General features: G+C 44.4%; 1 protein-coding gene and 1 long non-coding RNA gene across 5 annotated transcripts in view; one reads left to right on the top strand and one right to left on the bottom strand.

Annotated features, from left to right (window-relative positions):
- Positions 1–1832: 1832 nt before the first annotated feature.
- Positions 1833–17283, bottom strand: part of ASAH2 (N-acylsphingosine amidohydrolase 2) — a 49251-nt gene continuing 33800 nt past the window's right edge. Inside the window, exons 18-21 of one of the 4 annotated variants that reach the window (XM_085899597.1) lie at positions 16869–17021; positions 2970–3085; positions 2682–2767; positions 1833–2206 (exon numbers count right to left, since the gene is read on the bottom strand). In XM_085899597.1, coding sequence (XP_085755723.1) covers positions 1925–2206; positions 2682–2767; positions 2970–3085; positions 16869–17021 — 637 coding nt within the window. In that variant the 3' untranslated portion in view covers positions 1833–1924. Of the gene's footprint in view, positions 2207–2681; positions 2768–2969; positions 3086–16868; positions 17022–17283 lie in introns of those variants that run through there. The other 3 variants (XM_085899598.1, XR_015062717.1, XM_085899599.1) reach the window with 3 other exon arrangements.
- On the top strand, positions 5793–15251 carry LOC147019262 (uncharacterized). Its single transcript, XR_015062719.1, has 2 exons — positions 5793–7573; positions 9570–15251. It is a non-coding gene; the product is annotated as an uncharacterized LOC147019262 (long non-coding RNA).

Genomic DNA, 17283 nt, shown 5'->3' on the forward strand with positions numbered 1-17283 from the left:
CATAACTTCAAAATTTAAGCTCCAGAATCAAACTCAGCAGCAGTTACGACTCCTAAAAAAAGCATTCATTTGTCCAATTTGGACATCGCTTGGGCGTCTCCAGGAGGTGTTTAATATGACGGATCATTGCCTGCCAAGCCAGCCGTTCCTTATCAACTGTTTTTGTTGGAGTGCTTCCTTGAATGCTCAAGCCACTAGGAGAGCACTCTACAATATTCACACCGTCACTGAATACTGTACATCGATCGACTTGAACAATGCTCAGGGGTCACTCGCCTGCGTTGGCCACGTGTTGTTCTGCGGTGCAAAAGGTGGTGGCTGGCCCGCTGAAAATGTGAAATTTTATTTTACACGATGTTTCCCCTTTTTTGTACGATCTTCCATTATATGACCCATCACTTTGGTATAGATAAATACAAAATAAAAATTAAATGTTTCATTTTAAAAAGTTTCTTCAACTGTTTCATGGAGTGCTTGGTGAAGCCGCTTGGCATGTGTTCTTCAAGCTTCAATGGCGATACCATGGTTTGACACCAGAGGTGGGGAGGCAAAATAAATTATATTAGAAGCACCCGCTCCCTATGGGAGCCATCAAGGGGGTCATGTTTTTATATTTATGCCTATTTTACTCCAAGGGGTCCCAGGTTTACACACCCAAAAAATGGTTTCAATCGGTTCAGCCGTTTTTGCGGTACCTGGGAACAGACAGACAGACAGACAGACGGACGGATAGACGGTGAATTATAGTAAGACTAGAAGCACCCGCTCCCTCCCGGAGCCGTCAAGGGGGTTACGTTATTATATTTATGCCTATTTTACTCCAAGGGGTCCCAGGATTACATACCCCAAAAATGGTTGCGATCGGTTCAGCCATTTTTGCGGTACCTGGGAACAGACAGACAGACGGTGAATTATAGTAAGATGATCACAATGAGTAAAACATGTTTTCAGTTGTTATGAAGTCATGAATTGCCACATCACAACAAGAAAGCCGAGAGGTACGCACGCTCACTCTAAGTTGTCCAGCCTGGGTTTGAATCCTGACCCAGCTGTAAACTATCATTCCGGTGTTTCACAGGCAGAATGATTCATCAATGTGTGCGCCGTCTCTCGGATGGGCATTAAACTGGATGTCTGATCTGGTAGAATCCCTCTCCCCCTCACCGCTCTCTCACTCCCAACCCTACCCTCCCACTCTCTCTCTACCGCTCTATCTCCCCCCGATCCCCCACCTGTCCCCCTCTGTTGAGCGGACTCCAGCATGTACGAATCAGATTCGGAGTGAGCCGGAGGAGTGCAAAGGTCGCTGCATGTATGGGCATGCAGGCAGACCTTTGCCAGGTAGCTGGTGTGGGTTTTAAATGCTCCCGCCCCAGGTTTCCAAAGTATCCACCTTTGTGTGTGTTTGGTCATTAAGCATAACATATCATTCTCTTTGCTCACCCCACCTCTTCCCCTCACCTTTCTCTCTTTTCCCCCACCCTTCACTTTCTCTCTCTCTCTCTCTGTGCCCCCTCATTGCTCCCCCTGCCTAATAAAATGCAGCACTCTCCTCCCACACCTCTGTCTCTATCTCTTACCCCCTTCTCCCAGCCCTCCCTCCCACAGTGTATAGCAACGTTGGTGATGCGTCGATCTCCCCACCTCCCCCCCCCTCCAAGCTTCCCCTCCCTCCTCTCTCCTTCCTTCCCTCCATCCTCTCTGCCTCCCTTCTGTCATCGCTCTCCTGCTTCCTCTCTCTCTTCCTCCCCTCCACTCTTAATATCCCCGTCAGCGAAGTGACGGTTTGTGTTTGCTAATACGTAATAAATAAATGACTCCTTCATGCCAAGTGCAGCTGACAATGCAGTGAAATACAATACTTTATTATTTTAATGGTTTGCACAATTCTTTGGTCCATATCCATTCGTTACGAGGGTTTCAGTTACCCGCTGATGGGAGCTTTGCTTGAGATAAACTGGGAAGCTTCATGTGAATCATTGCTCATGGGTGTCAAACCGACCAGTTTGATCGATCTCAAGCTTGGCTGAGGATGCTGAAGGTTCTTGAGCAGCCGCTGAAGGGAGAAACGCTTGTACCTTCGCCTTGGGCCCTGCGATAGTAACCTCTGTGACATATCCGATACTGACCTGGTTTGGTCTCGGCTGAAACATCCCACAGGATAATGGCTTTGCTTCGACCCCGCCGCTGCTTCTCCCACATGAAGCTGCAGAAATCACACAGGCGACATCTATTTAATACGTCCGCATATGGTATGAGAAAATCCAAATTGAGGAAAAGAGTAGATGGGAGAATAATTGGAGAGATAGGGGAGGGCAGCGCATAGCTTGGGAGGTGTGGACAGAGAAAGGAAATAATTTTTGAGACAGGAAATAGGAGGGAGGGAGAGAAGGGGTAAGTGGGATGGAGATGCAAAAATCCCAGCATGTTTGCATACATAATAAATATATGGTCCTAAAAACTGGCAGAGAGTGTTAATAATAATATTAAAGATACTATTCCTTTATTCATTCACTTCTATTAGGAAAATATAATTACATTGAAAGGTTAAAATGTTATGATAAATTAGCATGAGCTGTTGTGCCACACACCGAGATCATCTCCAAACCTGGGAGCTTAATCATCACATTGAACAGGTGTGTCTCACCGGGTTATGATCGCATTGAGCAGGTATCTCTCACCGGGTTTCCCAAGCAGAATCGGTGTGCACCAATGACCAGCTTTGTTCCTCCAAGAGCAACTCCACAGTGAGAAAAGTGTCTCCACTCTGGGTCGCCCACGAGAGAAAAGGCAATGCAGGGAGCTGTACATCAGGACTAGACCCCACCCTCATTGGTCACTGGACATCATATCCTCTTTGCCCTCCCACCTCCCCACCCCCACCAACTCCAATCGTGAAATGATAATTTTTTTGTGATGGGATGGCAGTGTTGGATAATGATGAAACGTGTTTAAAGATTTATATGTACCATGCAGCCGAGGCAGTTCCTGGGATTTCCTGTCACAAAGGTGGTGGACACGACTTCTCCCTGCACCATAGAGAACAAAGCTGGCTGTATTAGGACCCAGAAAATGGAACTGTGGCCTAAGTGGAAGGTAAATCAATCAAAGAAGCATGGAGGGATAACCTACAAGGTGCATCATCATCATCATCATCATCATTATTATTACAGGTGTGGTGATGCCACCAATCCAGTGCCCAATGGAATTAAACAGTGGATGGTTTTTCATATCCTATGACTGGATGTAGTTATACATTAAAAATAAATAAATAAATAAATAAATAAACATTGGTATATACTGTATCTTGGATTATTGTGGGTATCTTGTAAGTCAAATTTTATAAACACCCATCATATATTTGCCAACGATGATGAAATTTACACTTGCGTCATAATATAAAAAGGTGTACCATTGATGAACAAATGAAGGTTAGTGGGGTGGGGGTAGGGGAGAAGGGGGGGAGGGGGGTGACTCGGTCTTACTTATGAACATCTCCGATTGGCTGTCTTAAGGATGTTGCCGAAATATGAAGGACTTTCGGAGGGGAAACGCAATGTCCCCTTCAGCCCGTTATTACACTCAGCTCAGGTTGTTTAGGATTACTTTACACCATGAATGTGCATCACTGGGAGAAAGGTCTTGGGTTCTTCATTTTCAAATGAGATGAAATCTCTTCTCTGATATATGGGAATAAAACTGACGAGGTGGCATCACCTGATGGTCTGTGTGGTATCCACCTAACTATTATCATATGGTACCCACAAGGAAACATCTCCTGCAGGATGGTGTACAAGGAGGCCATTTACCTTTTACCTGTCTGGGTACCTCCACCTGCAAACGTGGGAGGAGGTGATGTTTTTACCCCTGTCTGTCTGTCTGTGAACAGGATCTCAAAAAGTAATGGACGGATTCGGATTAAATTTGGTGGATGAGTTGTTTAGCTGACAAGAACAAGCCGATTAGATTTTGCTTCAGGTACAGATCCAGATCCGGCCGATCAGTAGGATACAAAACGTAAACTGTTCAACCTGGCGAAGGTATGCGCTCCGCCGAGTGCCCTTCTGGTTTGAGTTTGATTCCCCCACCTGAATACGATTTCGGATTGGTATTTTGCAGGCAGGGTGGTGTATCACAAAGTAGCCCATCTATCGGATGGATGTTAAGCCGGGTGTACCCTCTGCTAGCATTAATCGGTGCCTGTTAATATCCCAAGGCGTCTTTCACAAAGAGTCGGCGAGTTATCACCGGCATCCTGAACAAACTATACAAATTACTTCCTATATTGGCTACAGTTGAACGTCAAGCCTGGACAGCTGCTTCGTGAAGAATTGAAGAAAAACTTTTCAACCGACCCCACAAGGCGGGATTAATTGGGACTGTTCAGGTGCTGCTGCTGCTGCTGCTGCTGCTGGTGGCGGTAGTTGTGGTAGTAGTCGTACTAGTAGATCCAGCAGGAAAGCCAGTTACAAAATCAACCTGGTTACCACCAGTTTATATCTTCTTTTCAAGCTATAATTATTTTACAATAATAGTAATGATTAAATGGACTTAATTAAGAGCAATGGAATAAAGAATGAAATTGGAGCTTTTATGTTTGTTTGTTTTTTAAACAAAATATATATTTTAAAATGCACACCAAACCAAAGCACACACCACAAACCAGACACCACACATGTGTGCGATACATTACAAAAAAAAAACTAATTAATCTACTGCAATCACGACCATGCAATAAAAGGATGACAATTAAATAAGTCAATACTTTCAAGGATTCATCGATAACTGAACTAGAAATCCGAGCATCTAATAAATAAATGTCATTTTCTGTCTGTCTGTGTGCAACACCAATCACGCCAAAACTACCTGGCCAATTGCCGCCAAACTTGGCACGTGGTCCAAGTTCGACCTTGTGGTGAGCATGGGCTACTTGGTTTAAATCTGTATTCGTGGGGGTTTGGAAGGTCGATGACAATCCTCTGAAAATGTGGATAGTGTAGCACCACCCGGTGGTGGTGCAGAAGGTATTACAAGTCAGCTGGAGAGATAACTTACATTTTGGCACTGTACACGTACGTAGAGAGTGGGAATCTCCAAAGCCAAGCTCCACTAAGCAGGGGAAGCAGGGGAAGGGTGGCAGTTCGGAGGTAGGGGAAGGGGAGTGGGAGTCCGGAGGGAGAGGAAGGGTGGGTTGGGTAGGAGGAGGCAGGGGAAGGGATGGGATGAGGAAGTGGAAGGGATCGGAGGACGGAGGGACCCGTCGTTGCCTAGCAACACCAGGCACCCTTGCTAGTATTTAGTAAGGCAATTTTATGTACATCTGTGTGTACATCTGAAAATCATGGAATTAAACAGGGCTGGCCCGATCTCCACCAAATGTTGCACTCTTGTTGGTAGTACCCAGGGCAACTCCCCTGTGAGGGGGGGAGGGGGGGTAGGAATTGACTTGGCAATTCTCCTGACAACATGTTTCTAATTCGATAAATTCAACGCTTAAATTGCACGATTGGTTTTACAGTAGATGCTTTAGCTTTAGATTCAATCGTTTGACACCCATGTAACCTGCCGGTCAGCATGACTTGTCAGTGGTCTTTAATTGTAAGATGACCAAATCAGAGAGTGCAATCTTTGCAGTTTCTGTTGCAGGAGTTTGCACTATCTCACCTGACCTGACGATCTCCCATGGCTCATCCATTTGTGTGTCACAGGTGGTACAGTTCTGCACTGTGTCACAGGTGGTATAGATTTGTGCCAATCAACCATGGCTCACCCCCCCTACTTCCTCAATGTCAGTCGGGTGCACAAACGATGATGAACTGGTGAGCAAGACACAAATCTTGCGCCGACAGGCTGTCGGATGTTTGCTCCCTCGCTCCAGCCACCCTCGAGCTACCCCTCCCAGTTTTGCTCACACGCTTCTCCCAGTCCTCGCTGTGCCCTCTATCCCTTGGCTTCCTAATGCATCTCTTATTCACGGCTATCCATTTTTCTTTCATGGGCCTGCCTTCTCTCCAGTTTGGGGCACATCCTTTCAAGGTACGAAAAGAGAGTTGGATGTTCTGAATTTGGAAAAGTTAACTAGCCCGAAATGGGCAAACTTCAAGGAGCAAATGTGTACGGTGCAGAGTCGGTCTATTCCAATGATGTGTAAAGGTAAGAGACCAGGGTGGTTGAGAAATCAGTGTAATCAAGGGAAAGCAGAAGACATTCATCAAGTACAAAATAATGGGACCAGAGTCTGACACATCAGTGTAGGAGTAAGAGACACTAGTTAAAGCAATAATTCAGCAGGCCAAAAGAGAACGTGAAAAGGATATGGACAAAAATATTAAACACAACGGCAAGGCATTGTTTAGTACACAAGGGATTAAAAAAAAAAAAAACAGGTTAAGAGAGTTTGAGCCCCTTCTGGAATAGCAAAGGAGGACGTGGATGATGAGGGTGAGATGGCAGGCTTATTAAATAGTTATTTTGTTTGTCCATTCACACAAGAACCGTTGGGAACTTCCAATAGCAGAGAGTATCTACATCAGAAATGATCAAGGGCTCTTATAAGAGACCCAATTCGAAGCAAAAACATAAACAGATAGGGAAACGAAGGGATGATAAAGCTCCAGGAAAGATAATGTGGATCCAAGAGTATTGAGGGAGGTGGTAAGAGTATTGAGGCAGATAAGTGGGATGTTAGCGGATATCTTTAATAGCTTGTTGTGTTGAGAGATTGTATATCTCCCAAGCTGAGAATAGCCATTTGTTAGCAGAATTACTTTTAAAAATCAAAAGTAAAAGAAAGAGCCAAAAGCATTCATTATAGAGTACTCTTAACAGCTGCAGTTCTTGGCTCTGTTAAAAGCCAAAGCATGTAGTCTCTTTCTTTGTGACACGGCTGAGCAACTGGCTTTTTATTGCCCTTGTAAAAACCTTGAGCCACGAGAAGCCCGATCGTAAATCAACCTTGAGCCAAGGAAGCTTGGTCATAAACAAGCCTCGAGCCGAAGGAAGCTCGATCGTAAATCAGTGCTATTTGACACAGCACAACAGCTGCTTCCACTTTCCAATGTGGAATAAGGAAAGGAAGGTAAAGGCTCTTAAAAAGTAAGCAGTCTTCCTGACTCCCTGGCCGGATAATGACCAAACTAGATGGCTTTTAGAGCCCAAAGGGAGGAAATCAGCACCAGGCTTTTACCCCTTGGAGGAAATTGATCTTTGGGAAACAAAGTCTCAATAGAAAACAGTGATGGGAGCTGGGCCAATCTTGAAACCAGATGGTCCCACAAGGGGCAGGACAAATTGTATATAAGGCAAGCCAGAGTGCCAAGCTAGCAGAGTTAGATTGAGCTGGATTACTGTGGGTATTCTGTGTCTCTCTATATCTCTCCATGTATACATGCTTGGTGTGAATTCAAGCTCTTCTCTACCAAGACCATACGTGTGGACAGCGCTCGATCTCAATCAGCACGCTACCGTGGTCTCAACATTTGGCGTAGTCGGCAGGATAAGACGGATCAAGGAGGAAAGCGAGACTGCCCTGGTGAGACAAAGGAGGACAGAAGCCGGCCGGCTTAAAGATAAGGTAAGAAGAACTGCCTCTTTTCTCGCGCCAGGGCATATAAGTTCGCTGCTCTTTGTGATCTGTCCTTATCTTAAAAGAATAAGGGGGAGAAGGAGCTTTTTTACACATCAAAAGGGGGTACCCCTGGGAGGGTTAAGGGTCCATTGCGAGGTTGAGGGAAACCCAGGAAGGGGCAATCCAAGAACACCTCGGGACAGGGTCCAAACGGGAGATTCCGTTGGGAGATTGAGCGTGCGTGAGGTGTGCCAGGGAGTGTGAGGGTCCGTGGAAAGGTGGAAGACGCCCGACCTAGCCCGAGATCATCCCCAGGCGGGAAACACTGTCCCGACCCAAGAAATACTCGAGGAAGGACCAAGGGAAATGGGGAATAAGTTTGTGAAACCAAAGTCGGATAAAAATGCACCGTCCACGAATACCGTGGCGGGAATGATGTATGAAAAATATGGAGTTAAGTCATGTACTCAATTGGCATTGTGGTATAAGTGGACAAAACAGGACGCACATCCATTCCCGAGATGGGGTTCCTTAAGAGCAGAAATTATAGATAACTTGTCATGCCGATTAGAACAACGGACAAGTGATAAGTTAGAACCAGAGCCAGACCTTGAAGCTTGCAAATTATGGGAGGAAGAGGTCCTCCAAGTAAGTGAAGTGGCTAGAAAGTTGGTAAAGCGGAAACTGTTGAAATTAGAAACACAGGTTAAAGGATTGCCAAAACAAGGGATTGAGATTACTCCCGCTCCTGTAACTGCCTCTGAAATGGTGGTACAAGGGCGGGAAGCTCAGGGAAGTAATGCAAGTAATCCATCTGCATATGTTAATAACACACCAAGTTTGAATCCGAACCTGGAAGGTACGGGGTTGATGGCCACAGCCTCTGCCTTCCCAGTTCAAGAGGTAACTCCAGAGGTGTCAGGATTACTGCCAGCTCAGTCAGTGTACCGACCGTTTAAAAAAAGCGAATTAAGATCAATGAAAGAAAGAGTGTTAGATCAGGGAAGAAATGCAAGAGCAATAAAGGAATTAATAACGCAGTGGGTTGAGGCACACCGGCTGCACGCATAACGACATTGGGGTGTTATGTCAAGCCGTGTTGTCTCCATATGTGTGGAAGAAAGCTCGGGAAGGTGTTCTATGGACAGCGGACGAACCAGCAGAATGCACCGACGCAGATCGGCAAAATAAGCGACGGCGCCTGTATGATGAGATTGAAACAGCGTTGCGACCGCCAGCACTAGATTGGGATAAGATTTATGAAACAAAGCAACGTCAAGGGGAACGGGCATCCAAATTCATGGATAGATTAATACAGACACTCTTACAATATGGGGGTTTTCAAGTTGAGGGAGACATACCGCAGCGAACATTGACAAACTTCGTAATGGAAGGGCTCAGGCCTCAAATTAGGAAGCAATTAAAGTATGTACTGTTAGGTTGGCAGGGCAAAGGGGCAAGTGAGATTTGTATAGCGGCTGATCAATGTTTGGACCGAGCGGAAGAAAGGGAGAACGCAAAGACAAAAATTAAAGACGAAGTGTTGCAGATGGTGTTGTTAGACAAAGCAGCAGAAAAAAAGACATGGTAAGAATTGGAGAAAGTGGGAACTGGAGGAAGATGACACAGACTCGGAAGAGGATGCGGCCAGACAATGGGGACGACTCAGGAGAGTTCTGCAAAGACCCCCACCAGCAGCACAGGACGAACGGCCCAAGAGAGGGAGTGGAAGAAACAAAAATTGGACACAAGCGCCACCACAGACCCGCTCAAGAACTGCAGCAGGCCAAGGGCAGGTACAACCAACAGCGCCGCAAGTATGTTTCCAATGCGGACAACCAGGACATTGGAAAAGGGATTGCCCCCAAAGAAGACGATCGGGGTTCCAGCAGGAAGGAGGATGGTAGGTCATATTGACAGACTGCGGGTGGCCTCGTGGTGCAAGGAGCGATGCTGACATTAACACCAACAGAAGAGCCGACCTACATTCTGGATGTCTCAGCTCTGCAGGATCGCAAGGGCGATACACACAAGGGTAAAAGAGGCCCGACCCGAACCAGTGGACGAGCCGTACCACGCCTTCCAGCCAGGAGACTACGTTCAGATAAAACACTTCACAAGGAAAACAGCCTTGGAACCTCGGTGGAAAGGACCATTTCAGGTACTGCTGACCACTCCGACTGCGGTAAAGTGAGAAGGTAAGACAGCCTGCATACACGCCACACATTGTAAGCTTGCAATACCAGCAGAGACAGGGACAACATGAACAACACCTATCTTTCCACGACCACGATTCTTTGTGCACTAGTTTGCATATGGGTAATTCACAATTCCGACTGTAAACGTGATGATGAAGGAATCACTAATAATGTGAGAACTACAATAATGGGAAAAGGGAGTAAGGGATTAGATCAGGGAGACTTAAGGGGTGGTAAAAGAAAGAGACGAGGAATAACCCTACATAAAGAATTGACCGACCATCCACTGAACACCTACTTGGCACTATCCCTACAGTACGCGAGGACAATGAACAAAAGGGAATGTTGGGTATGCTCCCACCTCCCACACTCCTCAAAACACGGATTACCCTTGTATGCAGTTCCACTCCAGGGGGAGGACATGTGTGGGTACTTAGTCCGTAGGCAAGATAGGCCAATTTTAACTAAAGGCCCAGTCACACCTTGACGTTTTAGCCAACGTATGCCTATTTTTGAAATTTTTTTCTAAAACGCTGGCACACGTTGAATACGTTATGGGTAAGTTTTGATAACATTGAGAGCACGCTGAAAAACACTGCCATACGTCGTTGTACGCTGGCTTTAAACGTTGTACTTTTCGGTTGTCCTCAAATTTTTGCATGTTTGAAATTTCACGACGTATGCCGACGTATGACTCACACGTTCCGCTACGCTGGCCACAAGTTGTATGCACGGTCTGCGATCGTTGACAGACGTCAACACATGCTACTTGTAAGTTAATCATAAGTTGAGACATGCCGAGGTAATGTTTAGCGTACCCGAAACTTATTTCTAACCTATGATTAACGTGTTGTTGGCACGTTACGTGATTGTTGCCACACGTCGACAGACGTTACTTTTAAGTTACTCATAGGCTGAAAGACGTCGGTATAATGGATCGTCCTTGCGTCAGCGTCCACGGCCACGGCCAGGACACTTATTTGCAGCATTCTTCAAACTTTTCTTCGGCATGACGAGGATGTTCACACTTCGATGTCTAGCTTGGCTATGATTCCAATTGTCCATCGGCAGCGTCTATTTAAAATAGTCGAGTTTGAGTGTTTTAACACGTTCAGAAGAAACGCTTCAAATTTCCAAACCCCAGCGTCAAAAAACAAAGGCGAGTGACAGCAATTTAAATCATTCATTGTAAACAATGAAAATAGTTGAGTGGTACCGTTTAAAAGTCGTTGAGTGTAAAAAAAATCCAATTGTTGAGCGCAAGCGTCTACTTTCAATAGTGGAGTTTGAGCGATTTAGCACGTTCAATAGAAACGATTAAAATTTCCGAGCGCCAGCGTCAAAAAACAAAGGCGAGTGACAGCAATTTAAATCGTTCATTGTAAACAATGAAAATAGCTGAGTGGTACCGTTTAAAAGTCGTTGAGTGTGAAAAAAAATCCAATTGTTGAGCGCAAGCGTCTACTTTCAATAGTGGAGATGCAGCCATTTAAATCGTTGAGTGGCAGCCTATGAATAGCAAACCCCACGACACCGGCAAAGATATACTGCCGCACGATATGGATAAGTTAGGCTATCGTTGGGCATAGTTTGTGAACGCCAGCTACACGATAATTATTCGTTGGTATACTGTATCTATAAGTTATCGAAGTGCTCGATGCACATTATTAGTTCATTGTGCATTTGTCCAACCTGTTATGAATAGACCTAAATCGTAAAAACAAGCCATAGCTCATTGTTGAAAAAGCCCCATAAAAAATTAGCCGCGAAGAACTTCGAACAATGGTGCAAAGATGTCTCCTACCCGTGGACGCAAGGAGGATCCATCATAACCCACACCCTCCCCCCTCACACTCACCTACTACTGCCAACATGAACAAACTAATACTAATACTAATACTGATACTGATACTGCTGACATGGACATCGACTCAAAAACACTGTTGGGTTCCCCTTGTATGAGCACCATTTTTATATACCAATTCCCAAAATCGCTGGGAACACGTCTTTATATGGCAGTTGTAAGTTAGAAACACGTTCATTTATTTTTTTGTCGACCGGAAGACGTCATTGGAATACGTCTACATACGTCAATGTGTGTTGGGACTACGTAAAGAATTGGTTCAAAGCATGTCAAACATAAGTTAGAAATAAGTTTCGCGTAAAAAAGACATTACCGCGACGTGTTTCGACGAATGAGTAGCTTATAAGTAGCCTTTGTGGACGTGTGTAAGCGTCCGCATATCGTGTGTACAACTTATCCCCATCGCATGCGGAATGTGTGTCATACGCCAAGTAAGTCGTAAAATTTTGAACATGTTTAAAATTTCTTGACGTACTCTACTTACTACGACGTATGATAGCGTACTTTAGCGTTCTACTCACGTATACCAAACTTACTCATACCGTATTTGACGTGCCCCAACGTTTTAGACACATTTTTCTTAGGTCGGCATACGCTGGCAAGATCGCCAAGGTGTGACTGCGATGTTGACACTTCCATTTCTACGGCAGTTATGATTCGAATCATTGTGCGTCAGCCTTTTAATAGGCTACGTCACGACATCGTTGGCGATGCGTGCATCGCGCTATGCCTAAGTTAGACTATCGTTGGGCATAGGTTGTGTAGGCTGACAACAGGTTCAGTATTCGTTGGTATAAGTTATCTATAACACAACGAAACGTTCTGTGTCCGTTACTAATGCGTTATACATAAGACCAAGTCGCTATGAATACGTCCGAATCTTAAAAAAAAAAAACATCAAAAGTTCAACGTAAGCCAGCGTTTTACATAAATTTTAATACGTTGCCATCGCTGGCTAAAACGTCAAGGTGTGACTGGGCCTTAAAATAGAGAAGACACCAGCATCAGTGAAAGAAAGAATAGTGGAAATAAGGAGTAACTGGGAAGAGGGGGGATACAATTGTACGAGCTTTGAGCATTGGTATTACCCTAAGTACAGAACTATTGAACGGAGAGTCATGATACAGGCCCGGCGAGAGCAATAAAAATAACAAACCTTGACGGATTGAAGAAGGGGGAAGGATTAGAAAAGTACCCTCCACATTTTCAACTCATGCACAAACAAATTGGACTAATTTGCCTCGTTAGAAGACAGGGCAGCGGACCCTACTTAGGGGAATCAACATGCCAACATTATGCGAGACATGGTAATGAGGCGGCCACCATTGAAGGACGAATAAATGGGACAACCATACCTGTAAATATAGAAGAAAATAACCTCGTCGAACCACAGGCACCCCTGAATGGTACATATTTTGTGTGTGGATATAAGGCGTACTCATGGCTACCGGTGGGATGGACAGGGTTGTGCTATTTGGGATTTGTACTACCCCGGATTCGGATCACTGACCAATCGCCATTTATGCCACAGGCCAGATCGAAAAGAGTCATTTCAGAAGTTGAGAGGTTTTTTATGATTGCATTTCCTTTTTATGGAGCTGGCAAAAGTGCAAGGGAAATTATTAATTTGGCAGCATCATTGGAGAAACTGGCTAACACCACTAGCGAAGGATTCCACAAAACAAGTGCCGAGCTGGTAGCTATACGAACAACCGTTATGCAAAACCGTATCGCCCTGGATATGCTGCTGGCAGAAAAGGGAGGGACTTGTTCAGTCATAGGGGCAGAGTGCTGCACATACATCCCAGATAATTCAGAAGAAATCGACAATTTGGCCAACAAAATTAAGGCCGAAGGTGCAAAATATCATAAATTTAACAAGGGATGGTCAATGGGATCTTGGTTGATGGGAATATTTGGCAGTTGGGGAGCCTGGATAATCCATTGGTTGTTCATTGGGCTCATGATCTTCATAGCTGTGATCGTTGTCATCACTTGTATTAAAAGTCTAATCAGGGAGTGCGTGAGATGATGTTTCTCTGCAGCAAAGAAGACAACAAAAATGAAGACGGACCGGGAAGGCCTGCTGTGATTGCCGTGGTCGAGCCGCTGCCAGCACCTCCACCGTCTCTACCCTCCCCGATAATTCACTTCTCTTTCTCTCCCCAACCCATAGAACCTGAAATATACTGTGAACTTAATGGGACTGTTGGCCCACTGCTCAATCTCACATTGGATGAGTGCCTCAAATTGCTTGCGCCAATGGAGGGCATGGGAAGAAATACGATATAACCATTGCCTTGTTGGCAAATACTCTGGGATTTTGTACTTTCTTATTTTACTCTGGGATTTTGTACTTTCTTATTTTACTCTGGGATTTTGTACTTTCTTATTTTACTCTGGAATTTTGTACTTTCTTATTTTACTCTGGAATTTTGTACTCTGGCTTGCAGTTAACCAAATATATTTTTACTTGTTGTTCATAAAGAACAATAGTTAGCCAAAATATTCTTACTTGTTGTTCGTAACGAACCCGTGTTAGTTAAATATATACATATATATCCTTTTGTGCGTAAAGTAACTTTGTGAGAGCCGCTTTTGGAAAGAAACTTTGCTTCCTCAGGACCTATGCCGAAGTCATAATCGTTGAAACGTATCCACTGTTCTACATAGGGGTGGGGTGTTGGTGCGCCGGTTATGGGGGTAGAGAGGGGGCTTTTCTATAAGGTTAGAAGGTGCAGGAGCAGCCTCCGTGACGTCATGGGCCACTTGGAGCTGACAATAAGAGTGGACCACCTGTAGAAAAGAATCCTGCCTGCCGTCCTACCGGTCCATGGATGCTCCATCTCGCAAATTTATTATGTAACTGTTTGTTTCTTTTACACAAACGTTCCAAAGTAACAAGAGGAGCGATTGTTGAGAGACTGTATATCTCCCAAGCTGAGAATAGCCATTTGTTAGCAGAATTACTTTTAAAAATCAAAAGTAAAAGAAAGAGCCAAAAGCATTCATTATAGAGTACTCTTAACAGCTGCAGTTCTTGGCTCTGTTAAAAGCCAAAGCATGTAGTCTCTTTCTTTGTGACACGGCTGAGCAACTGGCTTTTTATTGCCCTTGTAAAAACCTTGAGCCAAGAGAAGCCCGATCGTAAATCAACCTTGAGCCAAGGAAGCTTGGTCATAAACAAGCCTCGAGCAGAAGGAAGCTCGATCGTAAATCAGTGCCATTTGACACAGCACAACAGCTGCTTCCACTTTCCAATGTGGAATAAGGAAAGGAAGGTAAAGGCTCGTAAAAAGTAAGCAGTCTTCCTGACTCCCTGGCCGGATAATGACCAAACCAGATGGCTTTTAGAGCCCAAAGGGAGGAAATCAGCACCAGGCTTTTACCCCTTGGAGGAAATTGATCTTTGGGAAACAGTCTCAATAAAAAACAGTGATGGGAGCTGGGCCAATCTTGAAACCAGATGGTCCCACAAGGGGCAGGACAAATTGTATACAAGGCAAGCCAGAGTGCCAAGCTCGCAGATTTAGATTGAGCTGGACTACTGTGGGTATTCTGTCTCACTATATCTCTCCATGTATACATGTTTGGTGTGAATTAAAGCTCTTCTCTACCAAGACCATACGTGTGGACAGCGCTTGATCTCAATCAGCATGCTACCGTGGTCTCAACAGTTGTAGACGAGACAAGTACCAGTGGATTTCAGAGTAGCAAATTTAATATTTAAGTGTTTTTTGTAAAGAAAGGATCCAAAGAAGAATTGGGAAACTATAGACTGGTTAGTTTGACTTCAGTTGTGGGGAAGGTGTTGGAGACATTAATTAAGGACCAGATGAGGAACCATTTGAATAAATAAAAACTAATTAAAGGTAGTCAGTATGGCTTTACCAAAGGTAGTGCCTGTTTAACAAATCTTTTTGAGTTCTATGAAGCAGTTTCTGATTGGGTAGATGAGGGAAAGGCAGTGGACATAGTATATCAAGACTTTAAGAAGGCATTTGACAAGGTACCACATCGGAGGTTGTTAGCCAAAGTGAGGGCTTGTGGAGTGGTTGGTTCAGGTAGCTAATTGAATTGCAAACTGGCTGAGTGGTCGGAAGCAAAGAGTGGCTGTGAATGGGAGGAAGTCTTGCTGGGAGGATGTAAGTAGCTGAGTACCTCAGGGATCAGTACTCGGACCATTGCTATTTATTATTTATATCAACGATTTGGATAATGGGGTAAAGAGTAAGCTTTCCAAATTTGCGGATGACACAAAGCTTGGAGGTAAGGTGGATAGCAGAGGGGGTGGTGATCAGATACAAGAGAGTATCGATACTTGTATGGATTGGGCAAAAGATTGGCAGATGTAATTTAACCTGACCAAGTGTAAGGTGTTGGGGACGGGAAAGAACAATGAAAATAGAGATTACAGGGTGCAAGGAGCAATTTTAGAGCGTGTCACACAAGAGAAGGATCCTGGGGTGGTAATACATTTGGGGGCCTGGGGGGGGTATATGCAGACTGGACAATGCCAGGCAGCTATTGGTAAAGCAAACATGGTTTTAGGATATATTCGTAGGAGGATCAATTATAAATCAAAGGAAGTAGTTTTAACACTGTGCAGGAATTTAGTGAGACATCTTCAAGAATATATTGTGTTCCATTTTGGTCACATCTCAGGAGGGACATCGCTGCCATTGAGAGGGTTCATCCAGTGGCTTGCTATACGAGGCTGTGAGGACCGACTGAAGGAACCCGCACTTTATATATTAGAAAGGAGGTGATTACGATGAGATCTGATGGAGATGTTTGAGATAATAAAAATAATTAATAAATTTTCAGCAGAAGGTACACCGACACAGCAAGGGGGCACAATTTAAGAGTGATAAAGAGGAGAGTTATGATGGTCGTAAGCCAGCGGTCTTTCACTCAGAGAGATGTGAATGCATGGAATGATTTCCCTGCAAGGGCAGTGACAGCAATCAGTGGATCATTTTTATATAGGTATCTGGAAGTAGTGGCAATGAGGAAGTAATAAGATGCTGGCACGATTGCACTGACGCTGATGGGCCTAGTGACCTCCTGCATTGAAGTACTTCCTTGTATTTCCTTTCATCCTCCACATGACACTGAACATGCACCCACTGAAATAGGTGAGGAATATTCTTTAGCACAAGATTAAAAAAATACATGTAAGAACTACATCTGCTTTGCATCTACCATGAAACATTGAGCTTTCCACACAGATACTTACGGGATAGTAACTCGGCTTAGCATCTGAAAGAACATCTCCAAAGGAATAACCAAGTGGAGTCTTGTCAACAGGAGGCTCCTTGAGTATGGTGATGAGTGTGGAGTCATTGTACAGTGGAGGGGTCGGTCCTGGTGGAAGACTGCCTGTAGTATTCTGTACAGGAGAAAAATATAAAAAGCTTAAAGAGAAATCAAAAACATTCTCGATGATATAAAAAGTTTCTGTCTCAGTAATTACGAAGTATAAAGGAACAAACTCAACAATGGCATGAGTATTTTACATTTATTTTAGCTCAAGAATGTAGTCCTAAAAGGAAAGGTGTGTGTGTGTGTGCATGTGCATGGTCATTCTGAAAGGTAATAAAATTGGTATCGCTGGAAAGCTAATATTCAATTTATTTGGAACAAAGATTAGT

The sequence above is a fragment of the Eptatretus burgeri genome, chromosome 10 (genome assembly GCF_056783735.1).
Source record: "Eptatretus burgeri isolate ZD-2024b chromosome 10, Ebu_testis_v1, whole genome shotgun sequence".
NCBI classification, from domain to species: domain Eukaryota; kingdom Metazoa; phylum Chordata; class Myxini; order Myxiniformes; family Myxinidae; genus Eptatretus; species Eptatretus burgeri.